This window comes from Delphinus delphis, chromosome 18 (genome assembly GCF_949987515.2).
Source record: "Delphinus delphis chromosome 18, mDelDel1.2, whole genome shotgun sequence".
NCBI lineage: Eukaryota > Metazoa > Chordata > Mammalia > Artiodactyla > Delphinidae > Delphinus > Delphinus delphis.
In genome coordinates, this window is record NC_082700.1 from 8605702 (window position 1) to 8628827 (window position 23126).

The 23126-nt window shown below is 41.8% G+C and overlaps 1 protein-coding gene across 2 annotated transcripts in view; it reads left to right on the forward strand.

The window, feature by feature from the left end:
* Positions 1 to 23126, forward strand: part of FRY (FRY microtubule binding protein) — a 328357-nt gene that overhangs the window by 253391 nt on the left and 51840 nt on the right. For both annotated transcript variants that reach the window (XM_059995989.1, XM_059995991.1), the window contains exons 36-46: positions 3257 to 3339; positions 8301 to 8451; positions 9005 to 9108; positions 9873 to 10058; positions 12235 to 12433; positions 13854 to 13975; positions 16825 to 17012; positions 18039 to 18133; positions 20195 to 20802; positions 21943 to 22040; positions 22371 to 22541. In XM_059995989.1, the coding sequence (XP_059851972.1) occupies positions 3257 to 3339; positions 8301 to 8451; positions 9005 to 9108; positions 9873 to 10058; positions 12235 to 12433; positions 13854 to 13975; positions 16825 to 17012; positions 18039 to 18133; positions 20195 to 20802; positions 21943 to 22040; positions 22371 to 22541 (2005 nt within the window). The remainder of the gene's footprint in view (positions 1 to 3256; positions 3340 to 8300; positions 8452 to 9004; positions 9109 to 9872; positions 10059 to 12234; positions 12434 to 13853; positions 13976 to 16824; positions 17013 to 18038; positions 18134 to 20194; positions 20803 to 21942; positions 22041 to 22370; positions 22542 to 23126) is intronic.

Here is a 23126-nt window from a genome sequence, read left to right on the forward strand (position 1 = left end):
CCTCCTTTCTCCTTCCCTCTTACTAACCCCATTACACAAGACAGTTGTTTACTCTGTTCTTTACCTCCTTCTAGACAAAGAGCCTACAGAGATCATCTTGGTCACAAATACCGATGACCTGGCTGCTGTGTGACACAACTCCTGGGGGTACCAGTCACCAGAATGCATTGTTGGGCTCCAGGGGGCACCATGGAGTTGTGCAAAGTGGCAGCCCTGATGCCATGTCCTTTACAAATAGTTAATTGTTCTTAGATATAATTCAGAAATATTTAACAATACCATACCTACTGACATAAAGTTTAGATAACTTATAGTAAAACCAGGGTAAAAGAATGAGTCAAGCTAAAAGGAAAGTAAGATAGTTATGTCAAAAGTCCTAAAGAGAACTACTAAAAGTTAATATTAACCTAACATTGAGTTCCTCAATAGTCAAAGTAAGAAAAGAAAAATAGAGCAAATTTTGTAACTTTCAGTACATCAAAAAGTAAACAAGCAAAAGCAATTCACTGGAAGCTACTCAATAAGTGTTCCTCAGCTCTAAGAAGTATTTATCATCTAGTTTTTAAAATGAAACAATAAAGTGAACACATATTTTTAATTAAAATAACAGTTCGTAAAATATGCAGAAACAAACCGTTTAAGTATTTTTAATACATCAACCATTGATAAAAGCCACGAAAGGATTGTTCATAAGGAACTAAAAGCAATAAACTTCAGCTATGTAAGTTTCTGGTGATCTGTGTTGATACAGGGGTAGAGATTAGTAACCCACAGAAAGTTGTGTAAGTATTAATTTGAGCAAAATCAGCAAGAGAAAATTTAGGGAAACACTTTGTGCTTCTCGTTTTTCTCTTAGCAGAGCTATTTTTATGATAACATTTCTAAGACATGTACCTTTATATTAAAAGACTGTTCAGTCTACTTAGTCCTTGAAATTCCTCTAGGACCTAGACCCAAAATTATTTTCTTCAACCCAGGAAAGCAAATGAACACAGCAGATTTTACTCTTGGGAATCAGTTTTTTACCTTTTCTTTTTGCCAAGTGTACACTTCCCTGCTCTGTGGTTTCAACCTTCTCCAGAATAAGGAGAATAGTCTGGAAGGGGCTTGCTCCTCCCCTTCATCTTGACCTCATAAACGCCTCCTAGCAATCCTTTAGATCTATCTCAAAAGGAAAAGAGAAGAATTGACATCTTTTCTATGATTCTTCCCTGCCTGGCCTTCCCGAGCACGACTGTAAAACCGACGTATATCACAATTCTTGAATAGCTAGGAAGGCTGCAAAGCTCTCTGTCCTGTGGAAATCTCCAGATGTGGAATTCTTTCATCACCATGTTTTTATTCTCTGTTGAATGATGTCTGGGCTCTGTATATGCTGTTTATATCTTTGCATTTATCAGCATAAATATGATTGTAGACCTTCTTCAGAAGGTAATAGGTTTGTCACTTTTCCAATTTCATAAGTACCAGTTAGACAATTACATGGCCTGATTTATATGAAACTAAGCAGATGTCCTCCATCTTCTGTTTTATGGATTCACAAATTAATAGCCCAAAAGATAAGAGAATGAAGAATGTTTGAAATACAAAGTTCCTGGGAGAAAGGTGGCTTGTCAGGACCAAAACAACAACAAAAGCTGCTGCAAATATCTACAGAGTGAATAAAACCAAAGGCTTTATACTCAATACATTTCTATCTTCAGAAAATTCAAATCATCATTGCAGTGTTCTGAGGTTATACCCTGGGACGAGGTAGCATCTTAATGGTACGTCCAGTACATTTTCCTGAAATATCACTGTTTCTCCATACATTGATGAGGACAGCTATAGCCGTGTATTTTCTAGTGTTCCAGAGGGAAATAGAGTGTTGATCTGCTGTCAGTTAGGAGGGAACACCCAGTCAATAATGTAGACAAAACCCACTTTGTATCATTTTATGTAAAGTAAATATAGACGTACCATTTCACCCACACTTCCCCTCATCCACACCCTTGCCTGACCTTATAGCTCTTTAGATGGTAAAAATGCTATTGATTTGTAAGTCTTTGGTGCCCTAAAAAGGCATTCTAGAAATTCAAGGTAGAGGTATAATAATTAATACCTTATAGTTGGATGGCGACTTGGAGTTTTGGAAATTCTCACATCATTTCTTTTGATTCCCACAGCAGTCCCAACAAAAGGTTGGGTGAAATAAATGGTGAGGTGTTATTATTATTCCTTTTTGGCAGGTGTGGAAACAGGGTCCCCAAGGAGGTAAAGGACTTGCCCAGGGTCACCAAGCTAGTGAGCGAGAGCTCAGCCTGAGATCGCGCCCCCCCTCCCCTTCTTGGAGGCAACACGGCAATAAAAGCATCCCTGTACTGCCACCTTCCTCAGCCTGACACTGGACGAGTTGCTTAGCCTCACTCGGCCTGTTTCCTCATTTGCAAAGTAAATGATGCTTATCTCAAAGTTGAGTGAAATTAAATGAGTTAATGTATGTGAAGTTATTATACTTCAACCTTTTTTCTCTCTCTTTTTTTTTTTTGATTACTTCGTAAGCCACAAGAGAGACCAGACAGAAAGAGTCCCTCTGGTTATATCATGCCTCAACCAGTACCTTTTCCTAAAAACACTTTAAGGAAAACTTTAAAGCTGGTTAAGTCCAAAATTTGTTATGAAACTATTTTTGTTTCCAACTATTTCCAATTCTGTCTCCTTTCACTTATTCAATCATTCAGCAATTATTTCTTGACCACCTCCCATATGCCAGGTTACCATGTGAGTAAAGGATTCATGTTATTCAGTATCATGCCCATTTTATTTCCAAACAAATGATATAATTTTCTAGTTTAATTCAAATATTAGTCTTAAAATGTTTATTTTCAAGGTTTGAACTTGTGCTGCTGAGCAAGAGTGACCACTGGCCCTCTCGAGGACAAAAGGAGTGTTTGGTGTACACTTTTTTTTTGCAGTACGCGGACCTCTCACTGCTGTGGCCTCTCCCGTTGCGGAGCAACAGGCTCCGGATGCGCAGGCTCAGCAGCCATGGCTCACGGGCCCAGCCGCTCCGCGGCATGCGGGATCTTCCGGGATCAGGGAACGAACCCGTGTCCCCCGCATCGGCAGGCGGACTCTCAACCACTGCGCCACCACTTTTTACAGTATTCTTTTAGGAAAAGGATCATGAGAACTAGCTGCCCCAAAATAGTATGTTTTTCTGTGTCACAGCACAAACCCACATGTCAGTATCTCATGACGGTTCTTGTATTTGAAGGTTCAGTAACGTCATTAGAGCCCATACCCGTCTGGAGTCGAGATACAGCAATAGCTCTGGAGGATCGTACGATGAGGATAAAAGTAAGTACCAACAGGCTGGGGCGGCGGGGGTGGGGGGTGGGGTCAGATGGAAGGCAAAGGGTTGGAGAATAGAAAATGAGTATTTTGATTATTCTTGTTCTAACCACTAAAAAGGGGCCCATAAGTATTAAGTAACCACTTAGTCCAACTATGTAGATGGGCAAGTCAACCTCTTAAAAGTAAAAAGAAGCCAAGCAGTGCATGAATCAAAGCTGTTAAAACTTCAAGCTACTACCTAAAGCCATATTTTTGTATTCTTGGCCCTTTTCCTTGGTAATGCAGTTGGGGAAAGGCTAGTAAGAAATGGTCTCATGAGAAAACAAAGGTTTCCATTCAATTTATTGACCTGTCTTGGGAGTGGATTTAACCTTTAAGCTTTGTGAGTCAGCTCACCCAGGATAGATTTGTTTTCACATTGGATATCTGAACGGCACAGTCTCAGTGGCCAAGTGAAAACCTTGCCAGACTGGGAGATAAAATTATCACAGAAATTTCATTGTACCTTGGGACGTTGGAAAAACCAAAAAGGTCAATGCATTCATTAATTTTGTTTAAGCCCTGGACAGGTTGTGTAGATACTCAGAAGGTGATGGGTATTACTTGTTCACAAGTTACAGAAATTCTGGAACCAAAGAACACTCCCAGTGACATTTAGGTGTGCTAAGGAAATCGGTAAACTATCTGGTAGAACTTATTTGTCTATTTTGGTGGAAATCGTAATATGATATCTCATGAGTTAGGTTCATTTTGTAAGTCAGTGCATTGGGCCTTTGTAGTGGTTGTTTTGAGTTGTTTTGTTCTTATGGGAAATGTGCAGAGTGGGGTAAGAGCTTAGCAGTTCTAATGACACCACATTTCAGTTGCCCTTACTTTACTCCTTAATGCAGACATAGATAGGCAATTCTCCGCCATTCAAAATACCAATTGGAGGAATGTCTAAAATCCATCTATATTGCCATACTTGGGTTAAGTTTTAACTATGTCCCTATAAAACCTTTTTCTAGAAAGGTCAGTATGAGATTAGGGGCGGGGGGGAAACAAAAAGCTATTTGCATTTTCCCTCCTTTCTGTACCCCATCAAGGGGCTTTGCCATCCAGACACCAAACAGTTGAATCTAGGCAGGACCAGACTTTATAGATGAGGAGAGCAGTACCTGAGGAATGGAGTTGTTGGTTCAAGAAAAGTCATTGCTGTGCAATATTTGGTAACACAGAATTTGAGGACAGAAAAACTGAATGATGAAAAAGTTAGGCAGTCAAATCCTGACTCTCCCAGAACGTGACAGGCATGATATAACAAAGCATATGTGACTGTGGATTTTACATTAGGAAGATTGTTGCACTTTGGCCAGTTGACTCCTTCAAAGTATATCTCTTTGTTCTGGGTATAGGACCCAGAATTTGGCAGAAAATGCTGTAACAAAGTAACAATCATTTTGAAAATACATCTTCAGAGCCCTCTGGTATTAAAACTTCATATTCCTTACATATTTTAAAATAGTGAATTTCAGGGGATAATTATAACAAAATAAGGTAATAGTTGTGTCGTTATATAAACTCAGATCACTGACTTTAGGGACAAAAAGAAAAAGTAATAGAAGTATTTATAAAGGGAAAGAAAGACTACTGTGAATGCAGATAAGGTATAAAGAGTAGTCTGGTATTATCATTATGGCCTCTGTTTTACCCAGAAATGTTTATAAATTTGTCATACCAGCATAAACAGCATTTTAATGGGAAATTTTGGGTACAGAACTTGAATTTAATTGAGTCAGGTGTCAGTAATATTCTTCACAAGGTTACTAATATTAGCGAGGGAAATTGGAGTTCACAGAAAAGTAGTTTGGGTGCTGAGAGCTCAAATCTTCAATTCCTCATTGAAAGAGAAAATGGAATCAAGCTTCTCAAACAGATCCTCATAACAGAAAGTACATAAACTATATGCTAAGATCCTTTCCCAGGCATTCAAGTACTAGAGCTTGACTTTGGCTGTCTCGGATGAAGCAGTGTGTCTAATAAGGCACGAATACCCTCAGGACTTGGGTAACTGGGTCCTCCCAGATGCATGTTTGGTTCCAGCTACCCAATGATGGATAGTATGCCACAAGAGAAGCAAAAGGTAGCAGGCTCAATTCCAAAACCTTATGGCCAGGCGTCTGGTATATGTTAAGGGCAGTCATTTCCTCCCTGAATTCCTGAGGGTATCAGCAAGGGTAAGAAGAGTGAGAAGGGATCAGGAGAGACTGCGTGGCCCAGGGCTTCATGGTCTGGGTTATCCAAAAATCAGGGTGATGTGTACCTCCTAAGTGTATTTTTTATTAAAAAACCGTACCACCTTGAGTAAAATGGACAAGCAAACTGATTTAGACCCGGTCTATAAAGCAGTTTTCTACCAACGTTATGTAAGCTTTTTTTTTTTTTTTCAGAACTACTTAACATATCTGGATTATTTTCCAAGGCCATATGCTCATATCTGTAACCCCACAATAAGGATACAACTAGTTAAGTTGGATAGCAGCTGAGTCCTAGCAGTTTAGGCCTAACTGTAGAAAATCAGTTTTAGGTCAGCTTAATCCCTCGCAGCACATTTTTGCTGACTGGATATATATCTGAGAACATCAGAAACGAAAAATAGCATGTCCTTTCCTAACAGAAATCTCACAAGTTTTTTGTTTTTTTTTTTAATTCTTCAGTGTTCTCCCATTTTTGCTCCCCTTTCTAGTTTTGTAGAGTAACTCATTATTTAGAAGTGCATTTTGCAACTAACTCACCTTGGACAGTTATTCAAGAAGGTAGTTTGCTGAAAGTGATGCATCCTGTAGGTAGTTTACGGAGTGGACTAAGCTGAGTGACTATTATACCTGCTTAAAATGTTTTCTGGGCTAAAAATGTGGCCAAGCACATTTCATGGCATAGAGTGACAGGTTTCTAGTTGCTCATTTGCTTGTGTGTTAGAAAGAGTCAAGAGGCACTTTCTGAGGTGACTCCTGGTCTTAACCCCTGGAGACTCCCTCAGCTCACACCCCAGGAGAAGTGGGCTGTGCTTGGTTCTAGTACCTGTGTGGGTTTGGAGCCTCAGTTTTCGCCACGGGAAGGCATCCCCTCCATCAGCTCTGCTAACTGTTAAGACCAGCGTCCTGCATTGGACCAGTAGCATTGAATCAGCTACCTCTCACTACCTTCAAAAGTGCAACCAAGGGCTTCCCTGGTGGCACAGTGGTTGAGAGTCCGCCTGCCGATGCGGGGGACACGGGTTCGTGCCCCGGTCCGGGAGGATCCCGCGTGCCGCGGAGCGGCTGGGCCCGTGAGCCATGGCTGCTGAGCCTGTGCGTCCGGAGCCTGTGCTCTGCAACGGGAGAGGCCACAGCAGTGAGAGGCCCACGTACTGCAAAACAAACAAAAAAACAAAACTGTATTTTGGAGAAACTGCCTAACGATGTTATAAAAACGTCCTTCCTCTTCATACACTAAAGTCTATCCCAGGATTAAGCAGCTTGTCTGAAGCCGTATGCATTGATCATATCACGTGGCCCCAAGTGCAGAGGCTTGTCTTGAATGCCACTGGCCTGGGTTGAGAGCGTTATAAAAAATAACTCCATGAGATTTGTTGCTGTGCTTACTTGAAAAATATTTTGTTGAGGAAGTTCATTAATTCATTCAAAATATATATGTACTGATCTCCTGCGACGTGCCAGATACTGCTCTGTGTACTAGGAACAAAATAGAGAAAGTCCCGCTCTCAGGGAGCTTGTGTTAGAGGCAGAGGAGGGGGAAGCCGTCAGCGCTGGGGAATCGGTGCCGCAGGGGAACTACAGCAGAGAGAGGGAGAGAAAGTGATTGTGGATGGGGTGGATTTTAAATGGAGTGGTCACAGAAATCCTCTGCGATAAAGTAGTACTTGGGCGGAGACTTGCATGAAGTAAAGGAGTGAGCCACGCGGCCATCTGGGGAAGAACACTGCAGCTGTGCGGTGGACGGTAGGTGGACGGCGCCTGGCACGGTCACAGAACAGTAAGAGAGCCAGGGTGACTGGCGGGCAGTGAGCAAAGGGGACAGCAGAAGGACATAAGCCAAGAAACAGGAGAAAGATCTTGTCAGGCCTTAAAGGCCTTGATGGGGCTGCTGGATTTCGTTTTGAGTGTTAAGGGAAACTACTGGCCAGTGGTAAGCAGAGGAAGGGACTCTGAATGAACTTCTGTTTTAAAAGGATGACTCTGCCTGCTCTGCAGAGAACAGACTGTAGAGGGGCAAGGAGGGAAGCAGGGAGAGACGGTGGGAGCTTAGCCTAGGATAGTGGTGATGGAGGTGGTCGTATCCTAGATTTGTGATGAGGTAGAGCTCACTGAATAATGTGGATGGTAACAAAGTACTTAACCTTAGCGTCCCCTTGATAAAATAGGGATAATAGGTACCCATCATTGGGTTATTAATATGTGAGATGCATAGACCAGTGCCTGGCATAAAGTAAGCACTCACTATGCTAGTTCAGATGTTGTTATTTTAATTATGACTGTCACCACCATCATGATCATCATGATTAGAAGTTGGATATGAGATGTAAGGGAGAAGTCAGGGAGGACTCCAAGGCTCCTGTCCTGAGCGAACTGGAAATAAGGAATCGCACTTTACTGAGATGGAGGAGATCAGAGAAAGAGCGAGTTGTCACAGTGATGGGAACTCACGTGATTTCATGTTTTTCTTTTTGTGTATCTATATTTTCATATTTTTAATCACTCTGTAATGAATCACCATAAATTAGATATCCAAGAAACAAAGGAATGAAAGAAACTTAATCAAGTAATTCCAACCCATTTGATCATATAATTTCATGCTCACCAAATGGAATGGTTAGAAAGTTATTTTTACAAGCATGAATTTGTAAGTTTCTAAAAAGTCAAGTAGGGAAAATAAAAACCTCCTCTGCCTGAAACTAAAGCACGCTTGTGTTTCTCACTCTGTAGATGACCCAATTTCTCCCTATACTGGCTGGCTCTTGACTATTACGGAGACCAAACAGCCGCAGCCCTTACCCATGCCTTGTACTGGAGGGTGCTGGGCCCCCCTGGTGGACTACCTTCCAGAGACCATCACTCCCCGGGGGCCACTCCACAGGTGAGTAGCATGTACAGGTAGAAGGAAATGATCACTTAACTTTGAATGGACTTTTCTTCCTGTGAAAAGAGGGAAAGGGATTCCAGGTCCCACCAAATGAAATGACCTTTGAAATCAGAGGGAACATGCTAACCTGACCTGCAGCTATCAGCATATTGGCAGAGTCTGGTCAGCCATTAACCAGGGTGCAAAGCTGCCTTGTAGCCCTCTGAATTTTTCCGTGATGTCACCTTGGTATGGGTATTCATTCTGTTATGCTTTTTAGATTGTGAGCAGCTTGAAGAGAGAGCCCTTGTCTTCTGTTTCTCTTCATTCCTCAGCTCTTATTGCCTAGTAACTAGTAGAATCCCCATTATGTGAATTAGCTCAACTGACGTTTCTTCTCATAGAGCTCTGTGCTGTGTCAGAAGTTAAACTCCATTTCCCTGGAATAAGGGCCTTACATAATTCTTCAACAAGGTTTACAAGTTGGATGTAATTGTGACCTAATGATCTATCAGTGTATTTTCATCCTCTTCCGAAGTTGCATTAATTTCATCATTTCATTGATTAGGTGCAATATTGCTGTCATTTTTATGACTGAGATGGTGGTGGATCACAGTGTAAGAGAAGATTGGGCTCTTCATCTCCCATTGCTACTCCATGCTGTCTTCTTAGGTAAGACTGGAACCAAGAGGAATTCTAGCCAATAGGGTCCAAAACCTACAGAAGTCACCCATAGAGCTTTCCTTTTACATGGACATCCTGCTTTTCCTCATTTCCAAAATATCTAGTCTCTTCCGTTTTTCACTGTCTTTCTGTGACATCTCTAAAATTCTAGCTGATCAGTCATTGTTTAAAATTGTACTATCACTACAGTGTAGAGTGGTACCTTGCCAGTGCTATTTCTATAAAGATATCCAAAACAAGTTGGGCCTCTTTGTGGGTCTTTGGTTCGACGTGATAAATTTTAAGCCATGAGACACAGTCGGTGCACAGAGAGAAAGAATGTAGAGCCTGGTGGGCCAAGCACTGAGATTTTAAAATACTCAAGAGCAAAAAAATGGGAAGAGGAACCAGCCAGGCAGGGAGACTCAAAAGTTCAGTTAGAGAGAGAGAGAGAAAATTAGAATCTTGCAGTAACAGGGAAATCCAGGGGAGAGAACATCTCAGGAAAGAGGAATGCTAAGCATGTCAGATGCTATGGAGAGGTCAAGAAAAGTCCGTCTATCAGTGCTTTATGAGAACATTTGATTTAAGGAATAAAACATTTTATTTTGCCTAGGACCAACTTCTTTACGTCGGTAACACAAACAATAACAAAGAAAACTAAACATTCTTTTAACATGTTCCTCCTGGGTATCTTGGAATCTTTACTATCCCTGGAATCTAAACGAGCTGAAGATTTGTTTATGCTGAGAGATTCCACCGTTTTCTTCCAGGTTTGGACCATTACCGGCCTGAAGTCTTTGAACACAGCAAAAAATTGCTTCTTCACCTCTTGATCGCCCTCTCTTGCAACAGCAATTTCCATGCAATTGCTTCCGTGCTCCTGCAGACTCGAGAGATGGGGGAAGCCAAGACTCTAACAGTGCAGCCAGCTTACCAACCCGAGTATCTCTACACAGGTAACAAAAGAAGGAGTGGCCGGGAACCTGAGACAGAGTCACAAGTATGAGGATAACTCGAGGTGTCACTGGAGCCCCAATTAACTTCTCGGGTGCTATTCCCCACCCCCCAGCTTTCTAAGTGGTAAATGACAGGACTGTGAATATGCACCATTTCACTTGATGTGAACTTACCTCTCAGAATCTTTCTTCATTAGTAAATATTTTGAAATCTACTTTTTACATTGTTACGATGATTGCTGTTTTCATTAAATATGTTCCTATTGGTACACTGAAAATTAAAATGTCCATTGACCAAGAGCATGAGTCTAGAACACCCGTGGAGGAAGATGCAGAAAAAAGTGACCATCTCCATCCCCTCAAGAGCAGGCGTCACCAAGGTGCCAGATGTTTCACTGTGTGCCTTCTAGTTCCCTTGAAGGAATCTATTAAATGACTGACTTTTTTCTGGAAGGCACCGTTAGTGGAAGTCTATTGAAAATCATTGCTGTTTTGAAACCAAAAATTTCTTCTTAGAAATGAGGACAGAAACCATTAGCTGAGTCAAAGAAATGACCCCGTTGTGTCCAAGCTACTCATGAAAACGTTCCCAAAAGGGTTGACCAGCGGTTCTCATTGAGAACCAGAACATTTTAAAATATCTTAAAGTGGTGATGAACTGACAGTTCTGGGGCTACTTTTCTTTACCTCGTTATTTTGTACATCACACTGGCACTGGATATGGGCTGGCATTTCATAAGTCACCACGTACTTCTCTCATTACCTTGAAAAGGAAGGCCCTTTTATGCACTCCTGTCCTGGGCCCTGTCCTGTCTTCTGACAGACGTTGCATATTTCTCTGGAAAACAAATCTGAAGTCATTAACTCTGAAATGCAAGGACTTACTGACCTCAGTTTAAGCTCTTTATGTTGAACCAAGCTACACCTAATTGAAAGTAATCCATCAATAGCCTCTCAGAGACACAAAACTCTCTTTACTGTAGACGATGCTTAAGTAACAGATTCTGAAGACTGGCTGTTCTAGCTCCCCAAGGTAGGGATGTATTCCGTTAAGCACATGGCCTTAGAATGAGAAAATTGTAATCTCTGTTAGTTGTATGTCTCTGAATGCATCAGTTTTGTATTCACTGTACCGCTGATGTGGCATAAAATGGTTTAGAGTGGGGATTTATAAAACCAAAGCGAACACATACCGTAGGCAAGACCTTGTAAAATGATTGAAGCTCTATATAGTACACATGGACTAGGTGTACCAAAACTTTGAGAAGTGTCTTCTTTTTATAAACACTTGTTAAATATTTATTGAACACCCAGTTTCAACTACAGTTGCTTTCAAATCCATACTAAAAACCTATGTGATAAAAATTGTCTTCATCTTATTGTAATAGGAAACTGGGGTACAGGGAAGTGACCTGACTCCCTGAGATTACACATTAAATAGCAGAGATAATACTCAGACCCAGGGCTTCTTACTCATAATTTAATATATCTGTCAGACACACCAGAACTGTGTACTTTTTATAATTATTAAGTAGGAGAAAAAGAATGGTCGTGTGTATACATTTTCAAACCCACAACCTACCCAGAGATGTAGAATGCTAACTGTAGTATAGTATTTACTTATACCATATTTATTTTGCCTACCTTGAGACATATTTTATTAAAATATATTAATATACACACAGTATTCACAATTCTGGGTACATTTACTCAAAACATTATGTATAATCTACTTATCGCCGGTTAGTGTTGATATCCTCAAAAATGGTATCATTTCACATATTTAAGTTGTCTATTACCCAAGAATAATTTACTAACAGCACAGTTGGGTGCATATGCTTAGAGGAACTATTCATCAGCCTGTGCACGTGTGTGAGAATGCACACGCAGACACACACACACACACACACACACTTCTTTTGTAGAAAGCGTCAATTAAAACACCAGAGTAGAAAATAGCAGATCGCCCTCTATTACCAAATGCACTCTCGTTTACACAGCAGTGCAATTAATCCGTAAGCGGGGAAAGAGTGTCAGTCTTATTTAATCATAGCCATAGCCAGAATGAAGCGTTTTTCCCCCCAAAATTAAATAACTACACACTTCTTTATGTGCACCTCCTGACCTCATTAAGTGCCCAGCCTGCAAGTTCCACCTTGACCTTGTCTTCCGCCAGGTGGCTTTGACTTCCTGAGAGAGGACCAGTCCTCCCCGGTGCCAGACTCGGGGCTGAGCTCCAGTTCCACCTCCTCCAGTATCAGTCTGGGAGACAGCAGTGGGAACCTCCCGCAGATGACCCAAGAGGTTGAAGATGTGGACGCAGCTGCTGAAACAGACGAGAAGGCAAACAAGCTCATTGAGTTTCTGACCACCAGGTAATGAGGGGTCAGGAGATGGGCTGCTGTTTTCAGGTCAGTCTTTTGGGAAAGGGACATCACTTTAAAACCACAGATAGAAAAGCAAGCCTGGAGTTCTAGCGAAGTCTTCTTTCTTCTAAATTGTGTCTGCTGGAGTCTGTGTACAAGGCAGACACTGGTAGGCATCGTCACAGTTGAGAGGCAAGGAGATTTTGTGCATAAAGACCCTGCAGCAGGTGGAGGCGGGAGAAGTGGCTCCCGGAGGTGAGCGTGACTTTCACCATCTATTGGAGCTGCCAGGATCTGGGAGTTGAGAGTTGGCAAAGAACATCACTCTGGAAAGCAAAGATATTAGCCACGGTCAACCCAGTGGCAGCTGCAGAGAGGACAGCTGTCTGCTCCTGTAGTCCAAGGAGTCATTTCTAAATGGAATTCAGAAACCAGAAACGGTAAGGATGCATGATAGGAAAGGGATCAAACTAATAATAAATCAAAATCGAGAAAAACTGCGAGCGATCCTGTTTCTTGCAGGTCTTCTGGCTCTTGTAAGGAACAATTTAACTTGGAAGGCTTCCAAATCTCTAGTCCCCTGAGGTCCAGTATTTGTATAAACGCGTGCTTACCTGTGACCTGGGGCATGCTGACCTTCCTCAGTGAGTTAAGTCCTGGAAGTCTAGTCTATATAAATATTTGTTATCTACTTTCTCACATGATTTTTCTTTATTCAACTAATGCATCAGGTAAAGCAAAAAATGAAGAAAGAGCATTTTTTTTTCAATTAATGATTTAGAGTATTGTGTGCACTCAACTCAATATAGAGTTTAACGTACAGGAAGCTCAGGGAGGGGCTGGTGATGCCTCCATACTGGGTACCTCAGAGACCTGACCGGTTTGTGGAGAAGAAAGATATTGTCACCACTCACTGCTGTCAGTGTTGGGAAGGGTGTTCTCTACAATTCTCAGCCCTGGATCCGTCCCATTCTTACTGTAGAAAACCAAATAGACAACAGAGGTTGTATCTTCAAGTCGGTGCTACAGTATTTGGCAACCTAATGATGTGATCCTGATAAAAGCATTATCTCTGCAAATTCTAAGACATAGAAATTGAGTCTGTGTCTAAATCTATATTTTATTTAACATATTATATCATTTTGTTTAACAAACACATAGCACCCAGTATGTGCTAAATAAACACCGTCCTGGTGAATTGAGAGGTTTTAATTTTGTGGGTAAAACATAAGAAAAGGTGTGTCTCCGTCAATTAGCTAGTTCTGTTTTGAGTATGCTCTTACGCTTTAGAAGACTGAAATTTACCACCAAATTAATATGTAAAACTTTTAAAAATGTATGTTGTACCTTTGGAGTTAGGACTGTGTATATGGTTTTAAAAATGCAGAACGATAGTTACATTTTTGACATTTTGTGTGTTTTGTTGAAGGGCATATGGTCCACTTTGGTGCCATGAGGACATCACACCCAAAAATCAGAATTCGAAGAGTGCTGAACAACTCACTAATTTTCTACGTCATGTTGTGTCCGTGTTTAGAGATTCCAAATCAGGTACTTCATCCTGTTTCTCCAAATCCCACTCTCAGCATTTTTCTATAATGGAGCTCATTCTCCCCATATAACCACACACTGTGTATGTGTTTGTGTGTGGCGGGGCGGGTGTGTGTGTGTGTGTGTGTGTGTGTGTGTGTGTAAAATCCTGCATTTGGAAGCCATAGCAAAGGAATATTCATAGAGGATATTGAAGCTTTTTCAGATGTGCCTGAGTGATAGTTAATGTCACATATACTGATACTCGCATTGTGCTCTATCAAATAATTTCCCCGATGTCTCTGTTCTCCTTGCTTCATGTACCTTACTAGAATTAAACTGTGCCTGTATTGATTTTATTTAAAGAAAGCCATGAGAGAGAAGTCGTAGTCACTGACTGTCAGACTCAACTGTGAAAACTGTCAGCCTTGCAAACTGTTTTTTTTTAAAAAAAGAATTTTGTGATACAATGTTTTTGGCTTTAAAAGTATTTGCTGGCAAGTCCTGTGCCAGTGACCACTCAGTATTCTGAACACGGTCTGATTCTAATTTAGACAGTAGCACCATCACAACATTTAAGCCCTTAGAGGCATTCCATTCAGATTCGGCTTGGCCTGGGCTGATGTGTGTGTGAAATTTAAATTTGGTTCCTCAGCACGCTACAGCAGCTCTCCCTGCCTTTTTTCACACAGCAGGCTGGCCACAGCAGGTAGGGCTCACCACCTCTCCTGGCCGCTCTGGTAATTAGCACATTTCACAGTTTGAAACATTCCAGATTCGCCACATCTCTTTCCATGAGCAGAGGATACTTACCAAAAAACAAAAAATACTGTTCAACTGAAATGGGAAAGTTGTTCTAGGAATAGGATTGCCATTTCTTGTTTTGAGTTTCCACTTTGGAATTTCTTTGAAATATTAAGACTGCTTTTATTGGTATTTCCCCCCTTAAAAGTCACTTAATAGCCTAAAGGAAGACATTTATGATGCATGTGAACTCTTCATTTGTGTAACACTCCTGATTGTATGAAGATACTAAAAAGGAGAAAACGTACGAGTACCTTATATAGCTTGTTCTCAGAGGGTCTTTCAGACTGCTTAGAATATCGTATGTCTTTTCACATCTTGCACAAGATACTTTTACCCACCTCAGTTTCCTTGTACGTCGCTACTTTCTGTTTCCAATCCAGCACAATAAAATGTGTTCCTGGAAACACTTGTATTAGTCAGGGTAGCAGAACTGCTATAACAAATAACCCCCAAAGCTCAGAGACCTAACACAAGAGGCTATTTCTGGACCACAGAACAGTTCAATGTGGACATTTGGGAGACAGCCTTCCACCTGGTGCTTCAGGGACCCTCTGCCCTGTGGCCCTGTCATCCCCTAGGCTCGGAGGTCTCAGCCCTCTGTGTCCGTGGGGCAGGTGAAGGAAGAGAGTGTGTGGAGGATTGCTCCGGAGGAGTTTACATGCTAGCTTTGCATGTGACGTCCGGTGCTTCTTCCTACGTTCCACTGGCCAGAACTCAGGCACGAGGTCACGCCTGATTTCCAGGAAGGCTGGGAAATGTACGATCAGTGTGTAACAGGGAGTAAAGGAAACCTTTTTCTTTTCTCTGCCACCCATGAAATAGCTTTTCCCAAAGGACATCGTCCTAGTGGTGGTGGGACGGGGGAGGATTCTGCAATCCTACTAGTACAGTTCCAGCAGTATGATTTAAATAAGCTTTTGTTCATTGCCAGGGGACCTAACCCCCATATATTAAATGGCTTAAGTAGAAAAATATGTTTTGAAAAGCAAAATAAAGATGTAAAAAACTGTTTTGAAACATCCATTCATATGGGTTTAATCCTGTATTTACTACCCCGAATGTGTCTAAGTCCATTTTCCAGGACCCTTTGTTGACTCTGCAGGAACATTTTCTTATACGGTCTACGTGTCTCTGGGGTGAGACAGCCAAGCAGCAGCTAACACAGTAACACTGAATTATCCGTCCTGGTCTCATTCGTGAGACGGTCGAATGTGCCACAGAGCCTCTAGACCACGGAGACAGCTCAAGTCGATGTTTTCATCATGTCCTGTGACTCTCGTAGCCTGATTTTCTCCCTGTAAAGAGGCACAGCAGGTGTAGGGGTTAGTGGCCCAGTATTCAGTCATGGACTTTCCCTTCTGCTTTCATTTCTGTCTGATCACATGGTTTCCTGAGGACTGAGATTACCTTCATGCTGGTGGAAGAACAGATATTCAGGCGAAAGTTTAAATGATGCCTGCCTTCTCTGCCGTGCCTACACCTCCGTATCTGCGTGTTTATGGACTCTTCTGAAGAGCAAAGACTTTGGCCCAGGCCGTGGCTATGCTTTGCTTTCCTCTGCGTACACAAGTCCTCCAAAAACTTGTTTCTAACAAATTCTCGTATGAAAACGGGAGTGAAAGTATTCTGTGTAAAAAGTACAGAAGAACAATGTCAAACAGTAGCAGCGTAATAAGTAATAATACACTTGTGAGCACATGTTATGTACCAGAGACAGCACTAAGCCCTGTTTAAGTTGTTTGATTTTCACAGCCCCTCTGAGGTAAATGCTGCCATCCACAAGGGAAAGACGAGGAAGCAGGCTCGCAGAGAATTAGCTTCTTTCCCAGAGTCCCAAATCCCCCATTCGAAACTAGGACCACCTTGCTCCAAAGCGTCTGACTGTACTCCACTATGCCTCCTTAAGACTGATGCAGATTTGGGTTTTATTTTAAAATGGTTAATTTTTAAATAAGTAGCACCAGGAGGTAGCGCTGTGCAGCTAGCTTGTTGTAAACGTGCGGATAACTGGGGTCCGAGGTTTGCAGAGGAGCGGCTGACCTGCTCCCACCCCTGTGCCCTAGGTTTCCACCTGGAGCAGCAGCTGAGTGAAGTTGCTCTGCAGACAGCCCTCGCCAGCTCTTCCAGGCACTATGCCGGCCGGTCCTTCCAGATATTCCGGGCCCTCAAACAGCCACTGTCGGCACACGCCTTGTCGGACCTTCTCTCGAGGCTGGTGGAGGTGATTGGAGAGCATGGAGATGAGATTCAGGTATGGAAGGAAAGTCCAGGAACTCACCCTTCTCTCAGCTCAAAGATGGGGTGTTAATAACTTTCTTTGAGTTTTCTTCCACTCGCCAAGTATCCCAGCCATTTGGACATGTACAATTTATTTTGAAATTCTAGAGGTTGACTTTTATTTTTACAAAAATCACTCCAGGGGGCATTGTTCTAGAAATCCAGTGGACACTTTTATTGAGCCAACAACTGAAATCCTGTGGTGACTCTTTGTGTTGTTTTGTCTTTATTGATTTTATTTGGTGGGGGCTGAGGGAGTTGTCTTGTTTTGTCTTTTCTACTAACAACCTAAGATGCAGTTGTGCAACCTGCCCACCCAGAGAAGGGATCGCTGTTGTATCTGTGCAAAGCACCACACCTGTCTGTGTGGTTAGCCTTCCATAAACTAGGAAAAGTGAAAGAAATAGTGGGGAGAATGGATGCCACAGGAAGACCCTGTGGACTGGGGACCCCAGAGACCAGGGAGCTGGAAAGCCAGGGGCATTACAAGCTCTGTAGCTTGGGCCAAGCCCTTCTTTTCCACCAGAAATGTTCTGCATCTCAGAGGACCTGCATGCCTGTAGACTTCAGCTTCTTTTCCTCCTCCTGGCCATTGGCAGTACACTATAAAATGCCCTTGGGACGCAGCCCTTCTCATACTTCATCTCTTAATCCTGGCTTTCAAACGTTGCCACTCTGTATTTCACATGCCCACCATCCCCTTCAACAAGGGGCCATGCTTGTCCCTTGCCCCTCCCTGTTGGATTTCAAATGAGCTTGATCTGTGGAAGCCCTCACAGCTAGGGAAATAAATCTTCATGATTATCTGCTAACTCCTAAGCCATCTGAATTTCCTAAGTGGCCCTTAAAATTTGTTTGTAGCCTTTGTGCATTAAAGTAACCATGACTGTCTAACTTCCAATATTACGATTATTTGAATAGTTTGTTTTGATTAAATTTATCTTCAGGAAGTTAACAGTAGTTATAAGCAGTACAGAATGTTGTCTTTGCCTGTTTGCAGGGTTATGTCATGGAAGCGCTCCTTACCTTGGAAGCTGCTGTGGAAAACTTGTCTGACTGCCTGAAGAACAGTGATCTCTTAACTGTATTATCTCGGTGAGAATCAGTTTAACTTCGTTCTGAAAATCAAATATGCTGTACTGAATATTTGGGAAATGCCTGGACTTTGGGCAATGTCTAAAGAACGAATCCAGTTTTGGAAGTCTGTGTATGATCCAAGAAAGTATGTATGACATTTCCTTAAGTTAAAAAAAAAAAGAAGTTACAACACACACACACACACACACACACACACACACACACACACACACACACACACACACACACACACACACACACACAGTAGAGAAGTATTTTAAAACATCAGCAAGATAGACAATAAATGGGGCTTCCCTGGTGGCGCAGTGGTTGAGAGTCCGCCTGCCGATGCAGGGGACACGTGCCCCGGTCTGGGAAGATCCCACATGCCGTGGAGCAACTAGGCGCGTGAGCCATGGCCGCTGAGCCTGCACGTGCTCCGCAACGGGAGAGGCCACAACAAGTGAGAGGCCCGCGTACCACACACACACAAAATAATAGACAATAAATGTTATTTCTAAATAATACAAATATTAATGATTTTTCATTTCCTATTTCTTTGAGTATTTTTTCAAATTTTATGTAATTATCCTATTTATTACATTCTATAGAAACAAAGTATTTTATTTTTTAATTTTCAAAAATTTTTTTATTTTGGCCGGCTTCTCATCGTGGTGGCTTCTCTGGTTGTGGAGCATGGGCTCTAAGCTCATGGGCTTCAGTAGTTGTGGCATGTGGGCTCAGTAGTTGTGGCACACAGGCTCAGTAGTTGTGGCGCATGGGCTTAGTTGCTCCATGGCATGTGGGATCTTCCTGGACCAGGGCTAAAACCCATGTCCCCTGCATTGGCAGGAGGATTCTTAACCACTGCACCACCGGGAAGTTCTATTATTTATTTTTGGCTGCATTGGGCCTTCGCTGCTGCGTGCAGGCTTTCTCTAATTGCGGAGAGTGGGGGCTACTTTTCCTTGCGGTGCGCGGGCTTCTCATTGCAGTGACCTCTCCTGTTGCAGAGCATGGGCTCTAGGTGCGCGAGCTTCAATAGTTGTGGTACGTGGGCTCAGTAGTTGTGGTGCATGGGCTCAGTCACTCCGCAGCATGTGGGATCTTCCCAGGCCATGGATCAAACCCATGTCCCCTGCATTGGCAGGCAGATTCTTAACCACTGTGCCACCAGGGAAGCCCCAAAGTATTATTTTTTAAATGAATATATATGAAACACAACTGATCGATCACTATAAAAACAGTTGGAATAAATGTTGATTTTACTTGAAGAAATTTCTACCTTAGGATCTTTCTTTTTTTAAATTTTTCAATTCCTTTTGCTCCTGGCAATGTTTAATAGCCCATTTCAAATCATTCACAATTTTGTATTCTGTTTGTGTAATTAAGCTCAACTTGCTTGAAATTCAGTTATATCACGTTGAGCTTTGTTTCATTTTTAAGTTGAACATTTTTATGCATACGTAGTTTTAGTGTGATTAATAGCATCATACACACTTATCTATAGAAACCTACAGATTAACCTAAATCAGTAAAAATTTAGCAAGAATGTTCATAAAGAGTTCTATCTTTTCAGCCTGAAATAGATTTAGAAATCATTTTTCATAAACGTTTATAAGTGCAAAAATTTTCCTTTGACACAAACATTTACTTTTTTTTTTCCTAGATGTTTCTTTATCTGTTCTTTTTATCAGTCAGTTAATAGAATATTAACATTTGTACCTATCAGGTACATTTTATTTTGTAATTACTCTTATCCAAATTCAAACAAAAAATAAATGAAAGATCAGTAAACTTTACAGACGACTGCTTATTTCTTTAACTTTTTGATAAGTGGAAATCAGTATTTGGTTTTGTTGGTGAGGGTGGTTCTGATTAAGTTTTGTTTTTCATAGCTTTATGTTTAAGAATAAGGAAACCTATTCTTTCAGTTTAAGAATATGGAAAAATGAATAGAAAGTAATATTTCCAAAGAATGATTTCCCTTCCTCATTGTTTGTTGTTGGATCTTGAGAGGACTAGCCTTTCACTGAAAGGTGTTGGCTTCCTATTGAACTTTTTAACTTTTATACCCAGCTCTTCATCACCAGACTTAAGCTCTAACGCTAAACTAACAGCAAGCAGAAAGAGCACAGGACAGCTCAATGTGAACCCTGGAACAGCCAGCGGCAGCACAGCAACTGCAGAGCGCAGCCGGCATCAAAGGAGCTTCTCTGTGCCCAAGAAGTTTGGTGTCGTCGACCGGTCCTCAGACCCACCTCGGAGTGCCACCCTGGACAGAATCCAGGCCTGTACCCAACAAGGCCTCTCCTCAAAAACCAGAAGCTCATCTTCCTTGAAGGACAGCCTCACGGACCCATCACACATAAACCATCCAACCAACCTGTTGGCCACCATCTTTTGGGTCACGGTGGCCTTGATGGAATCCGATTTTGAGTTTGAATACCTAATGGCCTTAAGGCTGTTGAACAGACTGCTGGCTCACATGCCACTCGATAAAGCTGAGAACCGAGAAAAACTGGAGAAACTCCAGGCACAGCTCAAGTGGGCGGACTTCTCAGGGTTGCAGCAGCTGCTCCTGAAGGGATTCACCTCTGTCACCACCACCGACCTTACCCTGCAGCTGTTCAGTCTGCTGACACCAGTGACCAGAGTACCCATGGTGGACTCATCCCAAGCCATTGGTAAAGCCCACCTCACTCACGCTCTTACCGTTCTGGTCATGGTGGGACTCGTTTAGTGTAATAAGATAATGTGGGCTTCGTACTTCTAACGATTCTGCTTAAAAATGGTTCTTCGGGAACACTTTGTTCTTTCTTTTAAAATTCTATATAAGTCTTAAAATTCTATGTAAGTCTTAATTATGTATATTGCAAGAGATATTTTTAAGGCAATAGCATAAAAGGGGCAGGAGTAATACATAAGACAGTAATCAATTCTTTATGCTTTCCAGATCAAATTGCAGACAGTGTTGGTTTATTCCATTGCTGTTGTACAGACTTTTTTCCCTTTTTTCTTAACTCCTAAATCTTTTATTTTTCTAAGCCTTTCTTTTCCTCTTGAAAATTCCCTTGATTCCCTATCGTTTTGAATTAAGCCAACAACAAACCAGATTTTTTTTTTTTTTTTTTTTTTTTTTTTGCGGTACCCGGGCCTTTCACTGTGTGGCCTCTCCCGTTGCGGAGCACAGGCTCCGGACGCGCAGGCTCAGCGGCCATGGCTCACGGGCCCAGCCACTCCGCGGCATGTGGGATCTTCCCGGACCGGGGCACGAACCCGTGTCCCCTGCATCAGCAGGCGGACTCTCAACCACTTTGCCACCAGGGAAGCCCAAACCAGATTTTTAATTACCATGGCATGTGGCCCAGAATTCTTTCCAGGAAGCCAAAGCTTGATACAGTGGAGCTAAGCTACTCCTCATCATTTTAAAGAGTCTTTCTGATTACATGAGTAAGACTTAAATGGATTGGCCTGTGTCTTCTCAAGCAGGTTTTCCTTAAAATACATTTTTGATAAAAATTCAAACTAGTGCTTCAGTCCATTTTAATCTGCTTTTTAAAATCTGTGCCAATCATTCTTATTTGCAACAGTCCGTAGCAAAACAGCCGCTGAACCTGCAGATTACAAATGTACTTCAGTGCCTCCTTGGAAACGGTGCCATTGCAGTCGTACATTCTTCCTGGATTTATGTTAGTTCAGATCAAAGCTGCTTCAAAAGGCTGCTTTTGCAGCACCTCAGAATAAAATCTGTAATATGCCTTCCCGCTCTTAATGGTTCAAATGCACCATATTCACTTGTCTCCATTGTATCTTCTCTAATCCAGGGTTTCCACTGAATGTCTTGTGTCTTCTGCCCCAGCTGATACAGCATTTTGAAAACCCCGGCCAGTTCTGTAAGGATATAGCCGAAAGGATTGCTCAGGTATGCCTTACAGGTTCAGGCACATTCAAGGCCTAATGGTGGACGGAGATTACCAGGCTCAGACAGGGTGATGAGTTTCATAAACCTGAAAATAATAACTGACATCACTAGTAATTCACATCTCTGGGTGGCTGATTTGCATTGTCATTTCATTATTGAGAAAACAAGTGGAAAAAAAATTGTGAAAATTAAATTACTAAGCGCCTCCGCAGCTACCCAAAAAATGTATCGATCAATTTTCCAGGCTGCTGGAGCTTATAGCAAAATTGCTGACATTTCTTCCTTTTCATCAGGCTATTTTATCTCTAATTGATTTTCTTCTTGTAAAAGGTTTGTTTGGAAGAGAAGAACCCCAAACTTTCCAACCTTGCACATGTCATGACTCTTTATAAAACACACAGCTACACGAGGGACTGTACCACATGGGTCAACGTGGTCTGTCGGTACCTTCATGAAGCATATGCGGACATTACCTTGAATATGGTTACCTACCTGGCAGAGGTAAGCTCTTCAATTAAGGATAAAATCTGTTATGGTTTCTATGGGTAAAATATGTATGTAAAATGGATAACAGTAGCCTTAACTCATTGATCACCTATTATCTACTGGCATAGATGCTGTATGGAATCATTTAAAATCCTCACAACAACCCAGTGATGTAGGATTCTTTATTTTAACAAAGATTCTGAGGCTCAGCCGGGTTAAGTAATCTGCCACAAGTTTAAGGTGAAATGAGGTGTAGCTGCCCCCGAAGCTTAAACTCCTTTTTACTACACGAATACCTGTCAGACATGGCAGAGATGAGGAGGTTTTATCTGCATTATTCTGGGTGTTCAGATCTTATTTAAGGAGTTACTGTGTGGCTTGTATGTTTAATGGTTGTTTGCTCTGAACTCATTAACAAAGCATATATTTTTGAAAACAACTTTTTATCTTCATCTTTTGTGTTTGTTTTTAAAACTGGGATGGGATTTTTGTCCTCATACCAGTGTGTTCCTAGCACATTCATTGCAAACCCCTACTCTCACTTCTGTGTACGCTGATGCTAGAAATACATGCCACTTTCGGCAAGCGATGAAATGTTAT